Source organism: Toxorhynchites rutilus, chromosome 1 (genome assembly GCF_029784135.1).
Source record: "Toxorhynchites rutilus septentrionalis strain SRP chromosome 1, ASM2978413v1, whole genome shotgun sequence".
In the NCBI taxonomy this organism is placed as follows: domain Eukaryota; kingdom Metazoa; phylum Arthropoda; class Insecta; order Diptera; family Culicidae; genus Toxorhynchites; species Toxorhynchites rutilus.
Window position 1 is genome coordinate 128985552 of NC_073744.1, and position 22950 is coordinate 129008501.

The following is a 22950-nucleotide window of genomic DNA, read 5'->3' on the forward strand; positions in this document are numbered from 1 at the left end:
CCACGTGGACAGAAAAAAGCATGATTTTAGACACCCCCCTTCCCCTCCGTGGACAAGCGTGGACATTTCTTATACCCCTCCCCCTGTTGTCCACGTGGACATTCCACCGGTTTTGAGGAAAAATCAAGAAATTTTATTTTTTCGCTTAAATTTCATTTCAAGTTTGTTTCTATTTTCTATTCCATATGTTTACTGATAAAAATTATAGCCTTACCAATGGTAACGATTTGTCTTGAAATCTTCGATGTTTTTCAACATTGTCCGGGAGCTCATTATTTTCTTCCGAATTCTATTCACGTTATCTTCATATCCATTTTAAAATACCCTTTGTGAGCTTATTCTCGAGTATTTTTATTAAAGCTGGCTGGCTGTTTGAGTTTTCAAAAAATCAGACAATGAAATCAACTACTTTGTTTGAAAACAGAATTTTCTCGTCTAAACATCAATAAATCGCTTTTACAGATTCGGTAGTGCCGGATGGCTATAATGAACCTAGTAAAAACAAAACATCTGCAATATCATCGAGATCGATGATTCCGTTGACCTACAACCCTTAATTGTTAAATCATGCTGAATATTGTCATTAAAAATTCATGCCGATTCTAAGAAAAAAACCCAAAGCATATTTTTGTAGGCATACATTTTTTCGATCATAGATGCACCGTTTTTTTCCTGAATATTTCAGTTGCATGAACTTGAGAATTCCATCCTCTCAGAACTTATGCTATACAGTAAGTTGAAGTTCTTACAAGAATCTCAACAGTTAATAATCTGAAGATGCAATATCTGGTGTGTAAGGCGGGTGGAGGTTTAGAAGTGCCCTAGAAGCGTTCTGATCGTTGATTTTCATACGTTCAGCTGCTAGCAGTACTTGTTGGAATTCATCGAAACTAGTTGAAGTAGTTGAGTTGGAATTCATCGAAACTAGTAGTAGATAAAAGCTCATGATACAGATTTTCTTCCAGTCCTACCAGACCTAGTCATAATTTTCTTCAAGCGAAAACCTGCTTCGGGGTTCCATTCACTTGCTAAGATTTTTTTTAACTCAACATTCTTGTAAATGATTTGCCCTTTACAATTCGCTACAAATATGTATTTTCGTCGCGTTTATGAAGAGAATCGCAGATTGAGATTTTACCTTCAAGTGTTTTTCGGTGAAATAAACCCTTATTCCTGAATCTGGTCGGATTTGAAATTAGCACAATGTTGCGTTCTTTAAGAGGGTATTCTAGTCTAAAAATTTGAAAAAAGAAATCTTTTTTTTTCTTCATATTTCTCTAATTCAGACATTTAAGAATATACCATAGAAGAGACTTTTTGAAAATCTCATTATTTACCAAGTTATAGCCATTTTAGTGATGCGATATCTTATCTAGTACGGCCATAACAATTAACTTCAAACGCGTTTTTCTCGAAATATGTTTTTCAAACTGGTTTACACGATATCTCAAGTTCTACTTATCCGATCTATGTTTATATGAATACAATCTGTGTGTATCTTTCTATCGCATGAACCTATAAAAAATCATAATTTCGTAACTTTACTATTTTAAGAAAATCAAGAAACTTGAAAAAAAAAGTTTTTAACAGCATTTTTTCCTTCAAATTTCCGCCATTTTATCAAAAAACACATTTTTGACTTGTCCGAGGTTCATACGATAGTGGCATCTTTACTGATTCAGAATCTGTTCAAATTTCCGCCATTTTATCAAAAAACACGTTTTTGACTTGTCCGAGGTTCATACGATAGTGGCATCTTTACTGATTCAGAATCTGTTCGATTCGTTTGTTTTAGAGAACCAGAAGTGCTGGAATCTTGTACGCCATGGCACAACCTTTTTTTTGAACCCCCTCACTCGATCAGCTTCTAATTATGGATATATATTTTTCCGTTAAATTTTTGTTTTATTGATACAACAAAAAGTGATATAATGGATGGTAAAAATATTCTTTGTTTTACTTTTTCGGAGCTCGAACAAACGTCCGAAATTCGTGTCTCTATCCCCCTTAATCTGATCGAGTCAAATCCTATCGGATTGTACAAATATTGCAACCTTGAAATGCAGAATGCAAAAGTTTATTTTGTTCGGATTGCGATTTGTCAAATCCGATCGGGTTCCGTAATATTGGTTAATATGTAGTCCATGCATTGCCCCTTGCCCTCTATTACCGGTTGGAATAAATTGGATCCTAGTTCATGTGCGTTACCTTCAGAATATACATTTCAGGAAAGAGGTCCAGTCATATGAAAAAATATGGATGTTTGACCGAGCAGCACTCTCAGGCAGTTCAGTATTTTTATTGATGAATACTGAGCACTCAGGGCGGGCGTGAAGTTAAAAAAATCGTGTAAATACAAAACAGATCTCATTCAATTTTGACTTCTAACTTGAATGTTCTACTTTAAAAAATACTTAACGTTTCCACGTGGACAATATCAAAACCCCCTCCTCCCTCACCGTGGACAAGCGTGGACATTTTCGTAACCCCTACCCCCCTAAAGTTGTCCACGTGGTATGTGGACAGCCCCTCGACAGTATGCATCTTTTCATCAGCGAAATCACTGCGCAACAAGCGATCATTCGCTACATTTGAAAAATGACGCTGTTGCATTCATAGATTTTTCGATGCATTGTGTGCATGCATGTTGCGATAGGTGAGGGAACAAGGGAAAATAATTACAGAATAACCTGTTTTTGTGCGGTTGCTTTTTGCACGATTTTTCATTTGTGTGACTGTTTAGGCGCGATTTTATTATTTGTGTGATTAGTTCGTGTGATTCAAGACCCGATGTCATAATAAAATCGCACAAACGAGAAATCACCCAACAAGGGACCGCACAAAAACAGGTTTGCCTGTATAGCTCATCCTCCAACCTCGCCATCGGATTGCGTTCACAGAATAAATGTCATCAGTATTGAGCGGGTTTACGAATTTATATTAGGAACTATCCAGATACCACGTGGACGATTTTAGGGGGGTAGAGGTTATGAAAATGTCCATGCTTGTCCACGGCGAGGGGGAAGGGGTCTCGATAATGTTCACGGATACGTGAAAAAATGTTCTTAAAAATACTTTCGCATCTATAATCAACAACAAAAATTAAATTTGTTTTGCATTTTCAAGAGTTCTATCATATTTCTGATCATCCTGTATGTTATCAATATCAATAAAAGGTTTGAGCTACCTGAAGATCATTCCAAACACATGTCAATATGGATGCAATGGAGTAGAATTTGTGGTTTTTGAAAGTGCTTACGATAAAATTACTACGGAAGTTTAATTGATAGTACTTCGGTGCCAGAAAGACGTCACTACCGAATCTGTTGCCGCCTTGGTCAAAGCCAATCTCGAAATCGACGTGGATCCTCCTGTGATGAAGCTCGTCCCTAAAGGGAAAGAAACCGGCACGCTGTCCTTCGTGTCTTTTAAAATCGGTCTAGACCAGTCGTTGAAGGACAAGGCCCTCGATCCTGCAACATGGCATGAGGGGCTAGTGTTCCGCGAATTTGACGACTACGGTCTCCGAAAATTTCGTGTACCTGAAAATCAACAACATCGATGTTGATACTGGAAGCCAAGCCTACAGCATTTTCAAGAGTTCTATCATATTTCTGATCATCCTGTATGTTATCAATATCAATAAAAGGTTTGAGCTACCTGAAGATCATTCCAAACACATGTCAATATGGATGCAATGGAGTAGAATTTGTGGTTTTTGAAAGTGCTTACGATAAAATTACTACGGAAGTTTAATTGATAGTACTTCGGTGCCAGAAAGCGAACAATAGAGCAGTTTGAGTTGATCAAAACAATTAACTTTTGTGAATTTTGAATTTATGGGAAAAAATAACGTAAACCACAAAAACACTAACTTCGAACTTTTCTACTGTTCAAATGTTAAATTATTTTACAAACAGGGTAATGGCAGAGTATCTCAATTTTTTTCAGAACGAGTTTTAGACATCCAAAGCCAAACATCGGAAAAGTACGATGACCCTCTGATGGCTAAAATTGCATCATATGCGTAGTAGGATTTTTCATTAAACATAATCTCCCGTCACTTTCTAACTTTCTTTTCATAACTTTTGAATTACTACACGATGATCGATATATCAAACTAAATACAATGAACTAGTCTTCTTTGAAAAAATATTGCACTTACAGAAAAAATGGATTCTGTTCTCATAATTGTTGATTGCATTAGTCTTTCTTGGCCATTTGCTAATCAAGCAAATGTACCCAAATTTAGCATGTGAAGGTTTTAGGGGGCAAGGAATGGAGGTTCGACAAGTCTCTGCAAAGGGATAAGCGCAAAACTCGAGGAAGGAATCGTCTGATTTGAGATGTCATCATTTCATTATTTCTTCTGTATCAAACATGCATTCCATGTAGGGGAGAAACATGTAATTTGCAAGTGATTGGAAAAGCTTGAACAAAAACAAATGAAACTCAAATTTCTGCATTACTCGAGAATTAATCAAGCAAATGAAACCAAATTAGGCATGTGGAGGTTTCAGGGTGCAATAAATGTTTTTACGGTGGTTAGGCACTCCACCCTCCTCTCTAAGGTGGAGCTGCCATACAAATGAAAGACAATTTTCTGCATAACTCGAGAACTAATCAAGCAAATGGAGCCAAATTTGGGATGTGAGGGTTCTTGGGTACGAGAAATGTTTCTGTGATGGTATGACACCCCTTTCTTATCTGAAAAGGAGAGGGGGTTCCATAAAAATAATGTACATATTCCAACCAAACACCAACCAACCAACCAAACAAGTACGCAGTTTCGCGTGCAGTATTGAGTCGTGCTATTGTCTGTTGTCTTGATTTAATTATTTTTCTTGTGTTAAACTTCATTTCATTCTGATTTTATTGTTATCAATCGATCTGTAACCATAGTATTTTGTTCAGTGTTGTACCATATCAACTCGTCAGATCTGACATTCGTATAAATAAGTGTAAATAGTGCAAATCGTTCACTCCATTGTTCACCGTTCGTTGTTGATTATTTACACTTCTGCTTCTACGTCCGAGCATAGTTTTGTACACTGCTGCGCCATCTGCCAACGATTAGCTGAATTCTCAGTTGTGTGCAACTGGTCAACTTGTATACAACATATAATACATTTGCATAGTTAGAGGCCAGCACCGGCGCCAACATCGGAATTATACTAAAAAAAGATTAACGAAATTATCATGACTAAACATTGTGCGAAGTGTTCAGAAGCAATAACAGGCATCGACGTCGTAGTCTGTCGTGGATATTGTGGCGGATTATTCCACATCAATAATTGTTCCGGAGTCACTCGAGCGATGCAATCCTACTTCACATCCCACAAAAAGAATCTATTCTGGATGTGCGACGGATGCGCCGAGTTATTTGAAAACTCGCATTTCCGCGTGATTTCGGGTCTAGCCGATGATAAATCACCACTCCGCTCACTGACGACTGCCATTACGGAACTAAGGACCGAAATTAAAGAACTGCATTCTAAGCCTGAAGCTCAACCATCAGCAGCTACAAGTATGCAGTGGCCCGTAATCGAGCCTCGAAGAGCTACTAAACGACTTCGCGAGTTTGACACTACTGCACACGCTCCTGACTGCCGTGTAGGTAGCAAAAAACTACAGGAAAATGCGGTAACAGTTCCCACGTGCTCCAACGATATTGAACAAAAGTTCTGGCTGTACCTTTCGAGAATTCGGCCAGACGTCACTACCGAATCTGTTGCCGCCTTGGTCAAAGCCAATCTCGAAATCGACGTGGATCCTCCTGTGATGTAGCTCGTCCCTAAAGGGAAAGAAACCGGCACGCTGTCCTTCGTGTCTTTTAAAATCGGTCTAGACCAGTCGTTGAAGGACAAGGCCCTCGATCCTGCAACATGGCATGAGGGGCTAGTGTTCCGCGAATTTGACGACTACGGTCTCCGAAAATTTCGTGTACCTGAAAATCAACAACATCGATGTTGATACTGGAAGCCAAGCCTACATCTCCAGTCACACCTTTAAACCAGACGCTGTCATCCCGGGACGCAACGATTCAAGCAATTTGGAAGTCCCTTATTCCCCCATCACAGTCGAGTCCATATCGCTAGTACCCTGCAGTCGTTCCGGTCCTGTGTTTGGGTGTGGACACGGGGACTTCCAAACTGTATCCACAGACAAGTACACGTCCGATGCTCGTATCCCGCTGATTTTAGTACCTGATAGTTCAAACGATTTCAGCCAATCGCCAGCACCATCCGATCCTCCCTCTTCATCCTCAACCTTTGGAGTCGAAATGAGAACGCGCTCCTCTGAACGTCCTATTTCCGTGTATTATCAGAATGTCAGAGGTATACGCACCAAAATAGCGCAATTACGTTTGCAGCTAACTAGTTGCGATTACGATGTCCTGGTCTTCACTGAAACTTGGCTGCGGGAGGACATTGATAGTGCTGAGATCTCGACCGACTACATATTCTATCGCTGTGATCGGAGCCGGTTATCAAGCCAGCATTCTCGCGGAGGTGGAGCGCTAATCGCAGTTAAAGCTCAACTCAACAGCGAGTTTATTCCGCTAATGAATTGCGACCACCTCGAGCAAGTCGCAGTCTGCTTACGACTTCATCGTAGGTGCCTCTACCTTGTGGTTATCTATCTGCCACCTAATTCAAGCACTGATCTCTATTACGCGCATGCTAACGCAGTACAGGACGTTGCGAACCGAGCTGCCGCAGTTGATATTGTTGTATCGCTAGGTGACTTTAATCTACCAAATTTGCGTTGGCAATTTGATGATGATGTGAACGGTTTTATACCCACAAACGTTAACCTTGAACGTGAACAGGCACTCATCGAAACAATGTTTGCTATTGGACTGCAACAAGTCAACCAATACCTGAACGCGAACGGCAGGCTTCTTGATCTAGCATTTGTGAGCCTTCCAGAGCAGTTGGACGTAATCGAACCCGGCACGCCTCTGTTGTCAGTGGACAATCACCATGCACCCTTTGTTATACTACTCGACGAGGACAGCGACGATCTAATTATGCACACCGAGTTAGACGATCATCCTTCCTATGACTTCAACCTATGCAATTTCGCGCAGTTAAAAACGGTTCTGAGCGCTATCAATTGGGACTTCTTACAGCAAACCGGACCAATAGAACAACTGTTATCAGCATTCTATGACAAGCTCTATGCAGTGCTTAATGACAATGTGCCTCGCAGAAGACGTTCATTCAGATCAATGTCTAGCAAACCGTGGTGGACCCCCGAACTCCGAAACCTGCGCAACATTCTTAGGAAAGCTCGTCACCGCTTCTTCAATTCGAAGTCTGTAAGCGATCGGAACTATCTTCGAAATGTCGAACTGCAATACAAGACAGTGCTGTTCGACAATTACAGCAACTACATTGCCAGGATTCAGACTAGCGTAAAACAAAACCCATCGTGCTTCTGGGATTTTGTGAAAAAAAGGCAAGCATCCACTCGAATCCCTCGTAGCGTCAACTTCAATGGTATCCAAGCCAACACAATCGCAGAAGCCGCGAACCTCTTCGCTATGTTCTTCGGGAGCGTGTTTAGCAAAGAGTCACCGGTACCAAGACGCGGTTGTTTTGCTCACATTCCTGCATACAACATCGACCTGCCAGTGATCCAGTTCACCGAAAATGAAATTGTGGAAACTATCGATGCCCTGGACATCAGAAAGGGATGCGGGACGGATGGTATACCTCTCCTACTGCTGAAGAACTGCTCGAGGGAATTAGCGGCACCAATTACCCTCTTGTTTAACCAGTCACTTCGTGAAATGACCTTTCCGGAAGCCTGGAAAGCTGCCTACATCGTTCCCATTCACAAGTCTGGCAACTACAAAAAAGTGGAGAATTATCGTGGCGTTACTATACTGTGTTGTATTAGTAAAGTATTTGAAAGGTTGGTGCACAAAGTTTTGTACAACGTGATGTCCCCCATTATTTTTGAAGGACAACACGGGTTCATGAAGCATCGCTCTACTACTACGAATCTTATGTGCTACGTCACTGCCCTGTCTCGCGAAGTAGAAGATAGACGACAAGTTGACGCAGTATACGTTGACTTCGCGAAAGCGTTCGATACGGTTCCGCATACTATGCTCATCGAGAAAATGAAGCACATGGGATTTCCAGATTCAATCACAAATTGGACTTCCTCGTACTTGCGTTACAGAACCGCATATGTGGCGCTCAACTCAACTCGATCCCGAGTCTTTAATATTACATCTGGAGTACCGCAGGGTAGCGTATTAGGACCGATGCTATTCCTCATATTTATCAATGACTTGCACATGTTACTTTCCTCATCTAAACTCTCTTTCGCTGACGACCTAAAATTCTACCGTACTATCGAGACTTCCTCAGATTGTGATGCACTCCAGGCAGATATTATCACTATGTTGGTGTGGTGTAGAGAGAACGGAATGCGTGTCAACGGCAATAAGTGCAAAATTATTTCTTTCGGCCGTTGCAATAGTCTTGTTATGCATCATTACTGGATGGAATCGACAGAGTTGGAACGTGTATCGTGCATCAACGACCTTGGAGTTACTATTGATTCCAAGCTTAGATTCGGTGAGCATGTGGCGGTTACGATCGCGAAAGCATTTTCCGTTATGGGCTTTATTCGACGTCACGCAGCTGAATTCACAGATATCCATGCACTGAAAGTACTATACTGTTCACTAGTTCGCAGTACGCTGGAGTACGCTGCGCCAGTCTGGTCCCCTTACCACGCTGTCCACACCTTGTCGATCGAGCGGGTGCAAAGAAAGTTTTTGCGCTTCGCTCTTAGACTACTTCCATGGAATGATGCGACCAACCTACCGCCATACCCTGACAGATGCAAGCTCATAGGATTGGAAGCATTATCAGCCAGACGAATTACGATGCAGCGGTTACTTATATTCGATATTCTTGGAGGTTCTATTGACTGCCCTGAATTGCTTGCACAGATCCCGCTCAACATACCTCCCAGACGTTTCCGGAACTCGCCTTTCTTTGCAATACCATACCACAGAACAAACTACGGCTACAACAATCCGTTCGATTCTTGCCTCCGCCAATTCAATCTTATTTGTGATGTGTATGATTTAAACTTGACTAAGAACGCTTTTAGAAATAGGATAAAATGTTTATCATAGGTATAAGCAAATTACAGTCTGTACGACTAGTCGAAGACGATGTAAATAAATAAATAAACATGACAATTGAATTTTTTCGGAAAACTTTGAAGGAAAATGGGAAAATTCGAAAAATTCAATTCGCATGTGTTCTACAATTTCATTCGACACTCCTCCCCCTCTCTAAAGAAGGGAGTGGGGTGGTTAGTTGGCATAACTCGAGAACTAATCAAGCAAATTGAACCAAATTTGGCATATGGAGGTGTCAGGGAACATTAAATGTTACTATGGTGGTTTGACACACCTACCCCCTCTTCAAAGGAAAGGGGGCTGCCATACAAATGAAACACAAACTTCTGCATATCGATGAATCAAGCAATTGGAGCTAAATTTTGGGCAGGACGAAGTTTGCCGGATCAGCTAGTTATTCATATTAAAAGGAAATTGTAAAGGATCAATTAGCAGATTAATCAACGAACAGTGTTGCGATTGGACCCATGAACGTTCACTTAATAAGACAACGTGAATTTTTGAAGGTATTGATAGCAAAAACTCTATTTTTGGCGGGACCAAGTTTGCCGAGTCAGCTAGTTGCTAAATAAAACAAATGAAGATCAAGTTAGCAACAGAACTGCAGTATCGGTCTTCACAATTATCTCCTTCTTACTCAAATCATCGATTCTTATGATGTTCCCAAGAGTGGCCTTGATAGTTTCACGCAGTTAAATCTTGGTGACTGCTTCGGTGCAAGCTTCTACAGCCTGATTTAAGACCTTATTATTGGGAACAATAAAATGTCGCAGGTTCCAGGGACGCAGGATAGGAAGGAGAGTAGGAAACCGAGGGCTAAGATAAACCGACCTTTACTGTGATCGATCATATTTCGCAATCAATAGAGTCACAATGGACCCAAGAACTAGATTAGAACCTACACCCAAACTAGCGTTGGCAGCAAACATGTCATTTTTGGCAGAAATGATGCCATTTAGTGTGCTGGAGGGTCAAATGTGCAAATAATGAGCTGTTTTGAAAGCTTAAAAATGGTTTGTATGTATGCGTGCAGATATCTCTCTCTGTTTTCTTTTCTCATTTCATTTGGGATTGTGCAAAAAAAAGTCCATACGACGTCAATGGGGATCGAACCAAGGCCGGATGGAATGCAATGCTATGTTACACGACCACGCTATCCACATGGCTAATAATGCCTCAGCAGTTGTTCAGCAAATACGTGATAATATTGCACCTGATTATAAAATGAAGTTGGGAAGCATTTTCTAAGAGTATAAAAGGAGCGCATGAAAGAGAACAATATCTATCTCGGTCTGGGCCGTGTATGTGGCAAAGTATGCGGAAAGCTTTTTTGTCTTTTGTTTCGCTCGCTCGTATTAATCTTATATTGCTGTACCATGTATATTATACAAATGCTTACCAGTATTTGTGAGTCATGACATTTTCTGTTATGTTATGTCTAGGTTGTGAAAACGTTTATTATTTATTTACAGATTATTTTTGCATGAAGACTAAGGATTTTTACTGTACTTAAGCATTCAATTAAGTGGAGTTAAAATGATCCGATTTACCATTTAAACGATATATTTTGTACGCACTTAATTTACGAATTGATTGAAAATATCACTAAAAACCCTTGTGATAATCCCACAAGGGTTGCCCATTAAACACGTTATAAATATTAGGTGTGCCGGTGAGTTTCATCGGTTCTACAACAGATGACGTAACTTGATCTTGATCTTGAAATGCCCATACTTTCATGTATTTGCATTGCCGATTTCCCCAAGGCTGCTTGGTTATGATGGCTGTGTTGGGGAAACCGTAAATCGGGCCAATCAAAACGAGGTAGTTAGGGCGTTTAGATAACGCTTAACATTTTACAGTTATTCAACTGTTCATCTCATGAAAAATAACTTTTTATTAATTGCGATAGATGCGTAGAAATATTCCCTGTAAAACGATGCAAACATCCTTCCGATCCAGTAAGAAATATTCGAGTTATAAGCATTTGGAATCTTTATATTTTTTCCTGCATGTACTGTGTTCAGGTTTTCATTTTATTCCCCATATACTCCGGTTAGACGTAGTCCCACGTCAAAATATTCTTTGTTTTATTTTCACCGGGCTCGAAAAAACGTCCGAAATTCGTTTCTCTACACTAGAATACCCCCTTACTGCTAACTCGATAACCACCAAACGGAAAGAGTTGCGCGCGTGTATGTGTGTGTGGCGGTTCCTTCAATGACTCAAGCGTAAACCATTTCCGATGCTGGTACTTTCTTGGTCGCCTTTTCAGTGGGACCACTCTCCTTCCGATGGATTCCCTTTTGGCCTAAGGGGGAATTTTTAACGATTCCGACGTAACAATACCGTTTATTTGCACAAACAGGCTCTTGGTGACACCGTTCATCAACGCTATCATGATGAACGAAGCTAGCTTCGACACAGCAGCAATTACTTGTGATTTCAATAGTTTGTTTTTAAATCTGACTTTAAGGCTATTGAAATACGTTTTTGGATCTAGAAGTAACAAGCATATAATGCGTAGACAATTTATCTTTCGAATGAAGCGTTTCCCATACCAATTCGTTCGGTTGTTTAGGAGGTATTAACGTCCAAAACCTGGTTGCTCCTTCGTAATGCATTCGTTTAAGAAACTTTGAACTTACACCCCAAAATAGAAATGAAAGACGTAGTCCTACGCCAAAAGAAGTAAACTGTCTTTTCGATGCTGACATAATGAAATGCTTCAATTTCGTATAGATTGTGTTTGGTTGTACTGCTTGCTTAGGGTCCGTCCTTCCCTACAGACTTTCTTCGTTTTGGATGCTGTGATGGATGCTGTGGATTTCCGAGACGGAAGTGAATTTGAATGTATAATATGTTTATTTAGGGGGTCTTCGTAGCCACTTGGTTACGCGTTCGCTTACCAAGCGATCGATCGTGAGTTCAAACTCAGGGCCCTCAATTGACCATCTTTGTGTTGTTATAGAATAACTACGTCCACGCAACCATCATCAGCGATGGAAATCGATCCACGGTGGAACAAAGATCGATTCATCCATACAACTGCTCTACTCTGCAAGAAACATCGGGCTGCTGTTCTATAAATAACCCAACAATGATCAATACCAACTGTCTCCGCTGTCCGGTCTGCTGAACAATGGAAGAACAGATAGAATACCCTTACGCCTAAAATGGCTACTACTGTGTAATTTACCATAATGTAATGGAACAGAAAACTTAACGCCTAAATAGCTACTACTAACTACTGTGTAATTTACAATTTATAGAAACATAAACATATGTCCATGTACGCACTTTGAACCCGGCTCTGTTACAGCTAAAATGCTAATGAGCCTAATAAATAAATAAATGGGATAAAAAAAAAAGTTTATTTAAACGATTTCGCTGAGAAACGATGAAAGTAAAGAAAGAAACAAAATTTGTTCTTCAGCAAATTTATTCAACGATTCTAACCGTCAATATAAATAAGTTCTTATCATCGGATGATATCATAAATATAATTAACAGTAATTTGTCTAGAGTCTAATGATTTGTGATTTTCAACCGACCGTTCATTATACATAAATATATATATATATATATATATCGTATTCAGTCACTAAAATGTGAATATTTCCTCTACGAACACTCGCTAGTGCGGATTGCGTATTACGCGCGCTAAATATATTCGTCTTCTCTTAAGCAGTTTAAAATATAATCTGTTTTTTTTTGTTCATTCACTAGGTCGATATTGTTGCTCTGCTTCACTAACACGTATTAATCTATATTAATTATTATCATTGTATTGAGAGAACACATTTCTTTTCTTATTTTTTTGTTGGTTTGTTTGTGAATTTTCCCCTCTTGGGCTGATGATGTGCATCTAAAGACTTCCAGTACTCCGTCTATCGATTGTTTGTTTTTTCTCTGTAATACTGTAGCAGCAATGTGTGTTTGAGTTGACGTTCGCAATGGTCTATCCGAGCGGTGTTAGCCGAAAATGTTGCTGACCAGACTGTTAAAGCCATTGCTGAGCGTTGAAAGGATCCCTTCGTCGGACGAGGAACCACTGCTACCAGGCTGGAGGGGCGGACCGGCGGCCAGCTGAGGTCGGTACTGGGATTGGGATGATTGGATCGGCCGATAGAAGCCCCCATCATTGCGCTGGAAAGGGAATGGTGAGAGCTGTGAACGCGATTCTTGGTCGAACGAAGTCTGTGGCGAAGGCATTTTTACTAGGTCATTATTTTTGCCCTTACCTTAGTTTCATTGGAACTCAAAGACACAACCATTAACCAATCATACATTATTTACATATGTACCTAGTTTAAAAAGAACAGATTCCCCTGTCACTAACCTCGGTTTCCATACTTAGTTTGAGCCAAAATCAATTGAAGCATAACGCCCAGAAACGATAAGAAGAACGTTAGTATCGGTGCAAAATATTTACAGTGGTCTGCTCGAGCAAATGTGACCATTAAGAGGTGAAGATGAGTCGGTCCTCCTTCGAATCAGGGCGTCCTGTCCAAATGGTACTCGCGACTAGGGGCGCAAGTGGTTCAGCGGGGGGAGTTGTTGTAAATATTACAGGTAAAATTGGTTCGGGCGTTTGCGGGTGCTTTGTAGCGGTTGGTACTTCTGGTCGCTTCACGGACTGGAACGTGTCGATACGCTCATCCGCATTGGACGTCGATGACGACGGCTGTTAATTATGGTTATAGGGTTTTAAATTGTTTACAAATAAGTACGGCTGGAATTGACCGGATCGAAGCAAAGAATGGGTGGAGGAAAAACAGGGTTAGTGGGCCTGAACCGTTGGCTAGTTAGAATCATTCCATGCGGCCAAAAAACAAAATGGAATATATATATATATATTTACAGTGTTAGGGCATTGGCTCCAGAAACGACTTACCTTCGAGGGTTGCATTGTGACGTTCAAAAGCGTTGGATGCTGATCGACGACCATAAAGTCGACATCCCGTGGTACGAACCCATCGGCAAACACCTCCAGCTTGTAGACTCCGGGCATGAGAATCCGCCAAAACTCGCCATGCTTAGTGGTGTGGAAACCAACGTCTCTTCCCTTGATTTTCAACTGTGCGCGTTCGATGGGACTGCCGTTGGGAGCCATAACGAAGCCCTGAACACCCCGGTGCGCTTCGGCTAGGAACTTGATCAGCGACAGCTGGTTATCATCCCAATACTTGCGCAGTTCGTAGGCTGGAGGAAACTTGCAGCAGGACACTTCCAGCGTAACCTCCATGCAGCCGTGCCAGATGTAGTTGAAGTCCTGCATTCCTCCGGTCAGCGGATACCAGGCCGCTCCGTTGGTAATGCCATTCTCGAACCCAGGCGAGGCAGACTTACACGCAACTCCACGGGACATCTTCGCGTGATTGTTTGCATACGTCAACGACAGATGCTTGAACACATCATCATCCGGTGTCAACGAGGGTTGCGAAACGTAACTCTGGAACACTGAACTCAGAAGGGGTCATGTTGTGAAAAGTGGAAAAGATACAAAAGAAACATATGAGAATAAGCGCTGCAACAATGATGCTTAATTCGAGTTATTCAACTACAAATCTCACCAGCGCAAGTCGATGAAGATCGACAAATCTCTGATTCCATGGGAGCATAGACAGATTTCAAAAAATATAAACTACAATCAAAATGACTACAATCAAAAGAGATACATACTGGCATTCGGTGTATTATCATAAGGGTAACTGGCCACAAGAGCGCCTCCGTGGAGCGACCCGCTCAGAATGAACTGAATTTTGCTGATCCACTCCTTAACCGCTTCCGTCTCGGGTTGAGACCGTTTGTTGTTCTGCTTGAAGTAATCCGGGAAGTTACGGTTCAAATCAAAGCCACGCGAGTTGTACCGTCCCTGGCCGCCATCGCATGTACCCTCCTTGGAGGCAGCGTAGCCATCAGGATTCAACGAGGGCAAGATATGAATCCGGGTGTTATCCAGCAGCCACTTGATGTACGGATCGGTGGTGTAACTTGTAATCAGGTACTGAATCAAATGGAGCAACAGCTCCCGACCAACGGCTTCGTTGCCGTGGATGTTCCCAATGTATTTCACATCCGGTTTGCCGAGCATGTGCTCGTACGGTGAGGAAGAAACGACCATCACCCACAGGTCCCGATCCTGGGCAGATTTTCCGATGGAGTAGAGTGCCGTCAAATTGGGATACCGAGCTGTGGTTGCCCTCAGATATCGAGTCATATCGTCGTGGTTGTGATACACGAAGTCGAGCGAAGAAGTGTCCGGTCGGTACACCCGTGGCTCGCTTTTACCTCCGAATTCAAGCGGGGATTGTACGAAAGAGGGAGCAGCATCGCTACTGGCGAGACTGATTTGATCGATGGTCGGAACTTGGATAGCGTAAACGCATCCAAGGCATAACAGCGACACCGCCAACAGCGTGCTTGATTTATATGTCTGCATTTTTGATAGGTTGAATCTGGAAATGAAAAAAAAAAATGTAATCAATATTTTGGTTGTCTTCAAGCTGACTTCAACACCGAGGGTAATCAATGGTTTCTATATATGCGAAGTGGCAATTTCAATCGAATCAATCACAGCTGTAAATGTCGGTAAACAAATAAACAATTAAGACAAATGAGATTCAGAAATTTATTACCACTGCAGAAGGCTGATGGATTTTCACACATTCCGTATGACCTTCATATTATTTAAATTCAGCTCTCCATGCCCTGTACAACTAGTAGTTGAGTTCGGATGACGTGATAAGATAAGAGATACTGGAAATAAAACTACTTGGGGAAGCACTTTTCACATCGGTACATAGAAGTCATTTAAATGAATGCAAGTCAAAGATGTAATAAATACAATAGAGTCTCGCAAGAATTGCTTTACCTAGATCGAAATTTATATTTTATCAATTAAGCACTCAATTCAGAATCTGAAGAGAATCATTACTGATCATTATCGCTGCCATAACACTTATCAAAGAACAGCAGTATTTTTAACGTAGGGTTCCGTTTAACAGGAAGGTATAATGTGTAAAACAAATATCTGAAAATTGAATAAGTAAAAAAAATGCCCACCACCCAACTCAACCATTTCATGATGAATTGCAGATATGTTTGAGAATCTAATGGTTCATCCGTTAATCCACTACAAGGCGATTGAAGAATTACCCAATCAACTAAAGGGTGTGTCACATCAAATTGCATCACGGAAAAAACGCTGTAGAAATTTAATTTTTAGGAATTATATCTTCTGCTTTCGCTTATAATCAGATAAGAGTGTATAGATCACGTTGGCCATGCTTCACTGTCAATTTTTCGTAAATTTGGAAAAATGTCGTCGAACGAAAAAGAGCGTCGTGAATTAATCCTGTGCACTCATTTCGAGACTCCGGAATTGTCACATCGGGACATCGGTAAGATGCTGGGAATCGTCCAATCCACGGTCAGCAGAGTACTAAAACGATACTTCGAGAACCTAACCATCGACCGGAAGGTGAAGAACGGCAAAAATGGATGCTCCGTCAGTGAAAAAGATCACAAGCACGTAGTTAAGCAGTTTAGACGTGATCCGAGAAGTTCGGTCCGGGATGTCGCCAATAAGCTGAATTTGTCAAGTTCATTCGTCCAGCGGACCAAGCAGCGGGAGGGCCTGCGTACATACAAGGTTCAGAAGGCTCCTAACCGCGACGAAAGGCAAAACATGGTGGGGAAGACGCGAGCCCGGAAGCTGTACACCGAAATGCTGACGAAGCCGCATTGCCTGGTAATGGACGACGAAACCTACGTCAAAGCGGACTTTCGTCAGCTGCCGGGCCTGTTGTTCTTCTCCGCAGAAGACAAATTCAGCGTTCCGGAGGAGATTCGCAAGCAGAAACTATCCAAGTTTGCCAAAAAGTACATGGTGTGGCAAGCGATCTGCTCTTGCGGAAAGCGGAGCGCCCCCTTCGTGATGACCGGTACGGTAAACGGGCGGGTTTACCTTAAGGAGTGCCTACAGAAGCGCTTACTACCACTATTGAAGCAGCACGAGGGCCCGACCATCTTCTGGCCGGATCTCACTTCGTGCCACTATTCAAAGGACGTGTTGGAGTGGTACGAAGCCAATGGGGTCACCTTCGTGCCAAAGGAAATGAACCCGCCCAACGCGCCGGAGCTTCGCCCAATAGAGAAATATTGGGCGATTATGAAGCAGGCCCTCCGGAAGAACCCAAAAGTTGTCAAATCGGAGGCGGACTTCAAGAGAAAATGGATTTCTGTTAAAAAAAAAACTACAACCTGACGTTGTACAGAACCTTATGGACGGGGCAAATAGGAAGGTGCGAGCATACGGGCTTGGGCTCGAAGTATGAATAAAAAGAAAATGCCAAAAGTTGTTTAATAGTTTTTATTTTACTGTCTAAAATTTTCAAAAGGATCGGTCTACTGGGCGATTTTCTACAGCGTTTTTTTTTCGTGATGCAATTTGATGTGACACACCCTTTAAAATTGGATTATTACTCTAATGCCATCGAAGTCAACAAACCACTCAAGGTTCGTAGTCTTCCTAATCCGCACACGGCTCCAAACCTCATCGAAGCTCCATTGTATTTGCTGTTATTGTCCGTTACCATTCTTAAAAACTTAAAATCATACATGCGGCATTCCGTTGAATTTCAGGAATTCTGTTAGGTTACGCCTTTTTTATGCATGCAACGTGATCTGGAGCATTCCTTTCCGAGTATTCCGTTATATTTCAGGAATTCTGTTAGGTTATAAATGTGTACAAATAAATACATAACATACACACATCTATTCCTTTATTTCAACTCCCATTATTGACGTAGGACATAGGTCTTTCATTTCGATACCGGGGTGTAAAATCAAAGTTACGAAAACGAAAACGTTAGGCCGGAGACCGAGATTTTAAGCCTAAAAGCTCCTAAACAACTGAACGAAATGATATGATAAACACTTCATTCGAAAGATAAAATGTGTACGCCTTATATACTTGTTACTTTTTGATCCAAAAACTTAAACTTCAATAGACTTAAAATTTGCTTTCAAAACAGGCTATTGAAATCACGAATCGGTATATAAGCGAGCGCCGCTCGGAAATCCACTCAGTTATAATTGAACAGCGATTGGGGCATGTTGTCGCTGTTGTGGTGAAGTTCATCATGAAAGCGCTGATGAACGGTGTCACCAAGAGACTGTTTGTGCACCTTAGGCCAGAAGGGAATCCATCAGGAGGAGAGTGATGCCACTGAAAAGGCGACCAAGAGAGTATCAGCATTCTAAAACGGAGACACCGGAGCAGCCGCCACACACACATACACGCACGGAACTCTTTTTGTTTGGTTGCTATTCAGCATCGAGAAGATTCCGGAAAGATGTCATCGTTGCTGAAAAATAATTTGCACATTCAAGCGAAAGAGTTTATTTTAATGTTTTCTATCCATTTAACACTGCGACCAAATACATTTAGTTTTGTGATTTTCCAAACAAGTGCAATCAGCAGGGAAGCTTCTGAAGATTATTCTTCCCCATCAGTAGGATATTTCGTATCCAATATTGGATGCGGGCGCAACGGAAAATGTTTCGCATCGCTAAAATCATATAATTTTCAATCGATTATTGCTCAGTCGCCGAAAGCTTCAAACTCAGATAGTTCATTCGCTTCTAGTTTGCCTTCCAAATTGCCATCGTAAACCACACCTTTTCTCTTATCAATCACGGCAAAAAGCATACTTAAGCGATATTTTGGTGGTGAAAGGCATTCATTTTCGTGAGGACACCGACTGGACAACATCGTTGTTGGACCGTCCAGGCGAGGGATCGAGTGATCCATTACGCAGAAGAGCCGATCCGTCAGGAGGAGAAGCATCCGATAATCACTCATTTCAGGTCCACATAACACCAACACCAATCTTTCACCAATCTTGCAATTTATTCATTCATCCATTCATTGAGAATTGATACAGATGCAACTTCAAACAAATGATCACTAAATCAACGATAGTCCTGGGGAGGCGATCCACAGTGATCCCTCAGAAACTAGGTGGCATTAAATAGAAAAATGAATGGAAATGCCTTGAAATTTGGTGTACGGGGGTTTTCGAAGGTGCTGAATTTATGTTTGAGTCATTTTGTTTATGAACTCCAAAGCAAGAACTGTGGGAGGGGGTAAAATTTAAAATTTTCGGAAAAACACGTTTGGGGTGTCTAAATATATGTTTTCAAACTTCCTGAAAACGCTTTCAATATTCTTTTTACCCAAAACCCAAAAGGGGTGCAGGGGGAGGGGATAAAATTGAAAAAAAAAACGAAAAACAGGTGTGGGGTATCAAAATGTTTATGACATTTTTTCGCAAGGTGGTCGAAAGTGGCCAGAAGTCATAAAGGAAAAGTGTAGAGGGGACCCTAAGGAAGACATTTTGTTATAAACTACTTTGGAGGTATTTGGAGAATTTTTTGTAGGTCTACTTTTGTATAAATTCAATGTAGAAAATGTACTTACTTTCAAATACTCGTTTCGCAGCTTCAAAATTTCTTAAACTGAAAACGGAATACAAATTCGAAATCAGCATGAAATTCTCTATCCAGAACACCATCACATTATTTTTTATCGTATTTTGCAGCACTTGTGCAAAATTTGAAAAATATGCGTGTTTATCGCTACACTGGTTCACTGCATCAAACACTACGTTGCCACGTCGTTATCGCAACGAAAATCGTCACGGACACTGTTGCCATATATGATACCAGATGCCTCGAAGGTTTTAGAACAAAACTAGACCATTCATTCGGTCAGGCATTGTTGTTCAATTTTCTATTTAATGCTACCTAGAATTTCTGAGGTACCACTGTGCGATCTGGCGTAATGGTAACATCCATACCTGTCACGCAGAGATCACGAGTTCATTTCTCACTCCCGAGATTCTTCCAAAAATGGAAGTAAAAGTGATGAACTAGCCAAAATATGTTGAAAATCACTATAATAGAGAAAAAACGATAGTCCTACGTCACCCTTGCGATTATACCACAAATATAGCCCACTTCCTGTTTTTCTCTTGTCTAAAACATCAACCAAGAGATGACGAACGGTCTCGTGAGAGATATTTAACTCACGAGATAGCTCTGTAAAACTTAAATGACGATTTCCGAACACCATTCCTTTTATTTTACCGATGTTTTTATCAGTTGAAGAGGTGAATGGTCGTCCTTGACGGGGCAAATCGTTAATCTCTTCTCGGCCGTTCATTCGTCTTCATGCTACGTTTGGTATCGAAATGTTGAATATGTACAGTATACAAAAATAGTTTATTCAACCCTAACCCCCGCCTTTCTTAACAATTTACAATTTTGTTGTTTTTCTGGTGAAAATCGGATTAATTTGATGAGTGTTCCTCCATGATTTATCAATTTATGTTTATTTATTACATTGCCATTGAAAATACGGCGTTTTGCAGAGTTTTAGTATGTATTCGGCAACTTTCTCGAATGTAAACATTGTGTCTAGCTGTCATTAAGTGCTCTTGATTTTTTCGTGCTCAAAATTCCTGTTTCGAGTTAAAAATTGAAAGTTATTTGTTGCAAAATGCCCAAAAAAAGCCCAAATTTCGATCAGCATCCATTTTTTTTATCATGTCTCAAATGCAAGAGAATTTGTATTTATATTTTGAACTCGCATGAATTGGCTCTGTAGTTAAATGATGTGAGGGGCTTAGAATGCAAGGGGTATAAGTGACTTGATCGATTTCTCTTCATCGGATTTCTCTTTTGATCATAACTTAACTGCAAACACATTCCTAGCTTATTTGACAATGTGGACGATATGTCAGAACCTCAATTATCGGTTTCTATAGCAAAATCGAATTGGAACGTTTTTGTGTGCCGAGTTATTCGCGAAAGAAAAAGTTGATGAAGAGAAATCGATCAAGTCACTTACATCCCTTTCTTTCTAACCCCCTCCATTATAATGAACTGAACAACAATTAACTGTGTTTTAATTTTCTGGTGGATTTTTTGGAAAAAATCTAATATTTCCCTGGGGTGGATGAACTTTTTTTGCATGCTGGCGGAACTATAATTGAACCATAATTTAGAGCAAGGGTTCTCAAACTGTTTTGGGCGAGAGACCCCTTTTCCAGAATGGAGTGTTTGGTATCACCCCCATAGCAAAATTTCTTTAAAAATCTCTAGTTTATTTCTTATTCATACATAATGCATATCAATTTAAAAACATTACAGTAGATGAAATGAATAAAAATTTAGCCTTATTTTCTTATTAAAATTCAACAAAATAAATATATACATGAAATTCAGTAATTATCAAGTGTAACTAATAATTTTTAAATACACATTAATTACAAATACTTAAGTAGGTAATAAATTTTTGAAACTATCTTTAAAATCGGAAAGCAAAGATAAAAATATGTTCCGTAGGACTACCGTTGGCTTAGTAGACATTTGAGTAAAGTGACCAGATGGTCAGAGGTCTAACGCGGGACACAGAAAACAAAACGTTATGTATATACGTTATGTGAACATAAACCATAGTTTAACGAGTCTAAACTGATCAGTATTATTTCTTTCTGAGGATCGGCACTCAGTTGTGATTTTTCGGTGGTTTAGATTTTGTTTAGGCCCGAAGATCACTCGCCCAATCTGAGCATTTACTCCTGGCAAGCACGATTCAAATTCTACAATTTTCTTCAAATTACCGAATGGAATGCTCGAAAATTCCAATTCATTTTTCATCGATTTTGGTGTTAACGTATGCATTAAAAAAATGAACTAATTTCGGATGGCGATGAAAGATAATTTATAGGAACAAATTTTCTTAAAATCTTACGTTTATTAAGTCTACAACAAAAATGATTCACGGCTGTTGATTCGCAGCAGCAACACTGTCAAGCAACCTGATGATTTTTCCATACTGCAAGCTCCACCCCACAGCGAAGGAGTTGGACATCCTGAGGCACTTTGTGTCCGCCAGATGTAGCCGATCTGGTATTTACAATATCACCTCTTTGCCGCTCCTTGAGCCGGAAATCGAAGCAACCGGCCAAACGGTGGAGAAGTATATGGCCAAAATGGACATTTTTATGCGAAAGCGTCAGACGAGACCGGCCGTATCTGAGCAGCAGGCAATCACCTAGAAGAAGTAGCTTGAGGTGCTGGTGAAAAACTTCTTTTCGTACTCATAATGAAAGACGAAACGTACTTCATGCTAGAATTCAAAGAATGACAGGGGACCGGGTACTTTACTTTCCCCAGGTAAGCGATGACGTCGAATATATCATTCACATCAAGTTCTCGAAGAAGGTCCTTCTCTGACAAACGTGAAGGGAATGTCCAAGGCGCTCTACTTTCGAGTCATATGGTGAACGGGGAGATATATAGTACGAAGTGCTTGCCGGAGTTGGGAAGGTGATGTGGTCTTTTTTGCCGAACCTGGGATCAGCTCATTATGCCAAAAGATCACTGGAGGATGGATCGGCTGGAGATAAACATTGTCGCGAAGACCACCAACCTTCCCAACATTCGCCAACTGCGCCCGGTAGAAAACTTTTGGGCGAATGGAGAGACAGACGTTGGTGGTCATCTGTCTTCTCTATTTCACCTTTTCGTTCACCACGAAAAGGTGAAATAACACGCCGATATACATCTTTTCATCGGCCATCGCTTCATTTACGATACTTCATCAAACAACTCTGCCTCTTCCTGTCGAGTATACACTAGTTCTTCCGGCTCATTTAAAACTTTAAGCCCTGACCGAGCTAGGGGACTCATGTTGGTCC

General features: G+C 40.9%; 1 protein-coding gene across 5 annotated transcripts in view; it reads right to left on the minus strand.

Moving 5' to 3' along the window:
- Positions 1-12599: 12599 nt before the first annotated feature.
- LOC129778106 (carboxypeptidase D-like) overlaps positions 12600-22950 on the minus strand; it is a 32558-nt gene continuing 22207 nt past the window's right edge. Inside the window, exons 2-6 of one of the 5 annotated variants that reach the window (XR_008743371.1) lie at positions 14861-15636; positions 14752-14781; positions 14073-14638; positions 13518-13862; positions 13185-13324 (exon numbers count right to left, since the gene is read on the minus strand). Coding sequence is in view for 3 of the 5 variants with exons in the window: in XM_055784795.1 (XP_055640770.1) it covers positions 13151-13324; positions 14073-14638; positions 14752-14781; positions 14861-15620 (1530 nt within the window). In the remaining 2 variants the exon portion in view is untranslated. Of the gene's footprint in view, positions 13325-13517; positions 13980-14072; positions 14639-14751; positions 14782-14860; positions 15637-22950 lie in introns of those variants that run through there. The other 4 variants (XM_055784795.1, XR_008743372.1, XM_055784804.1 and 1 more) reach the window with 4 other exon arrangements.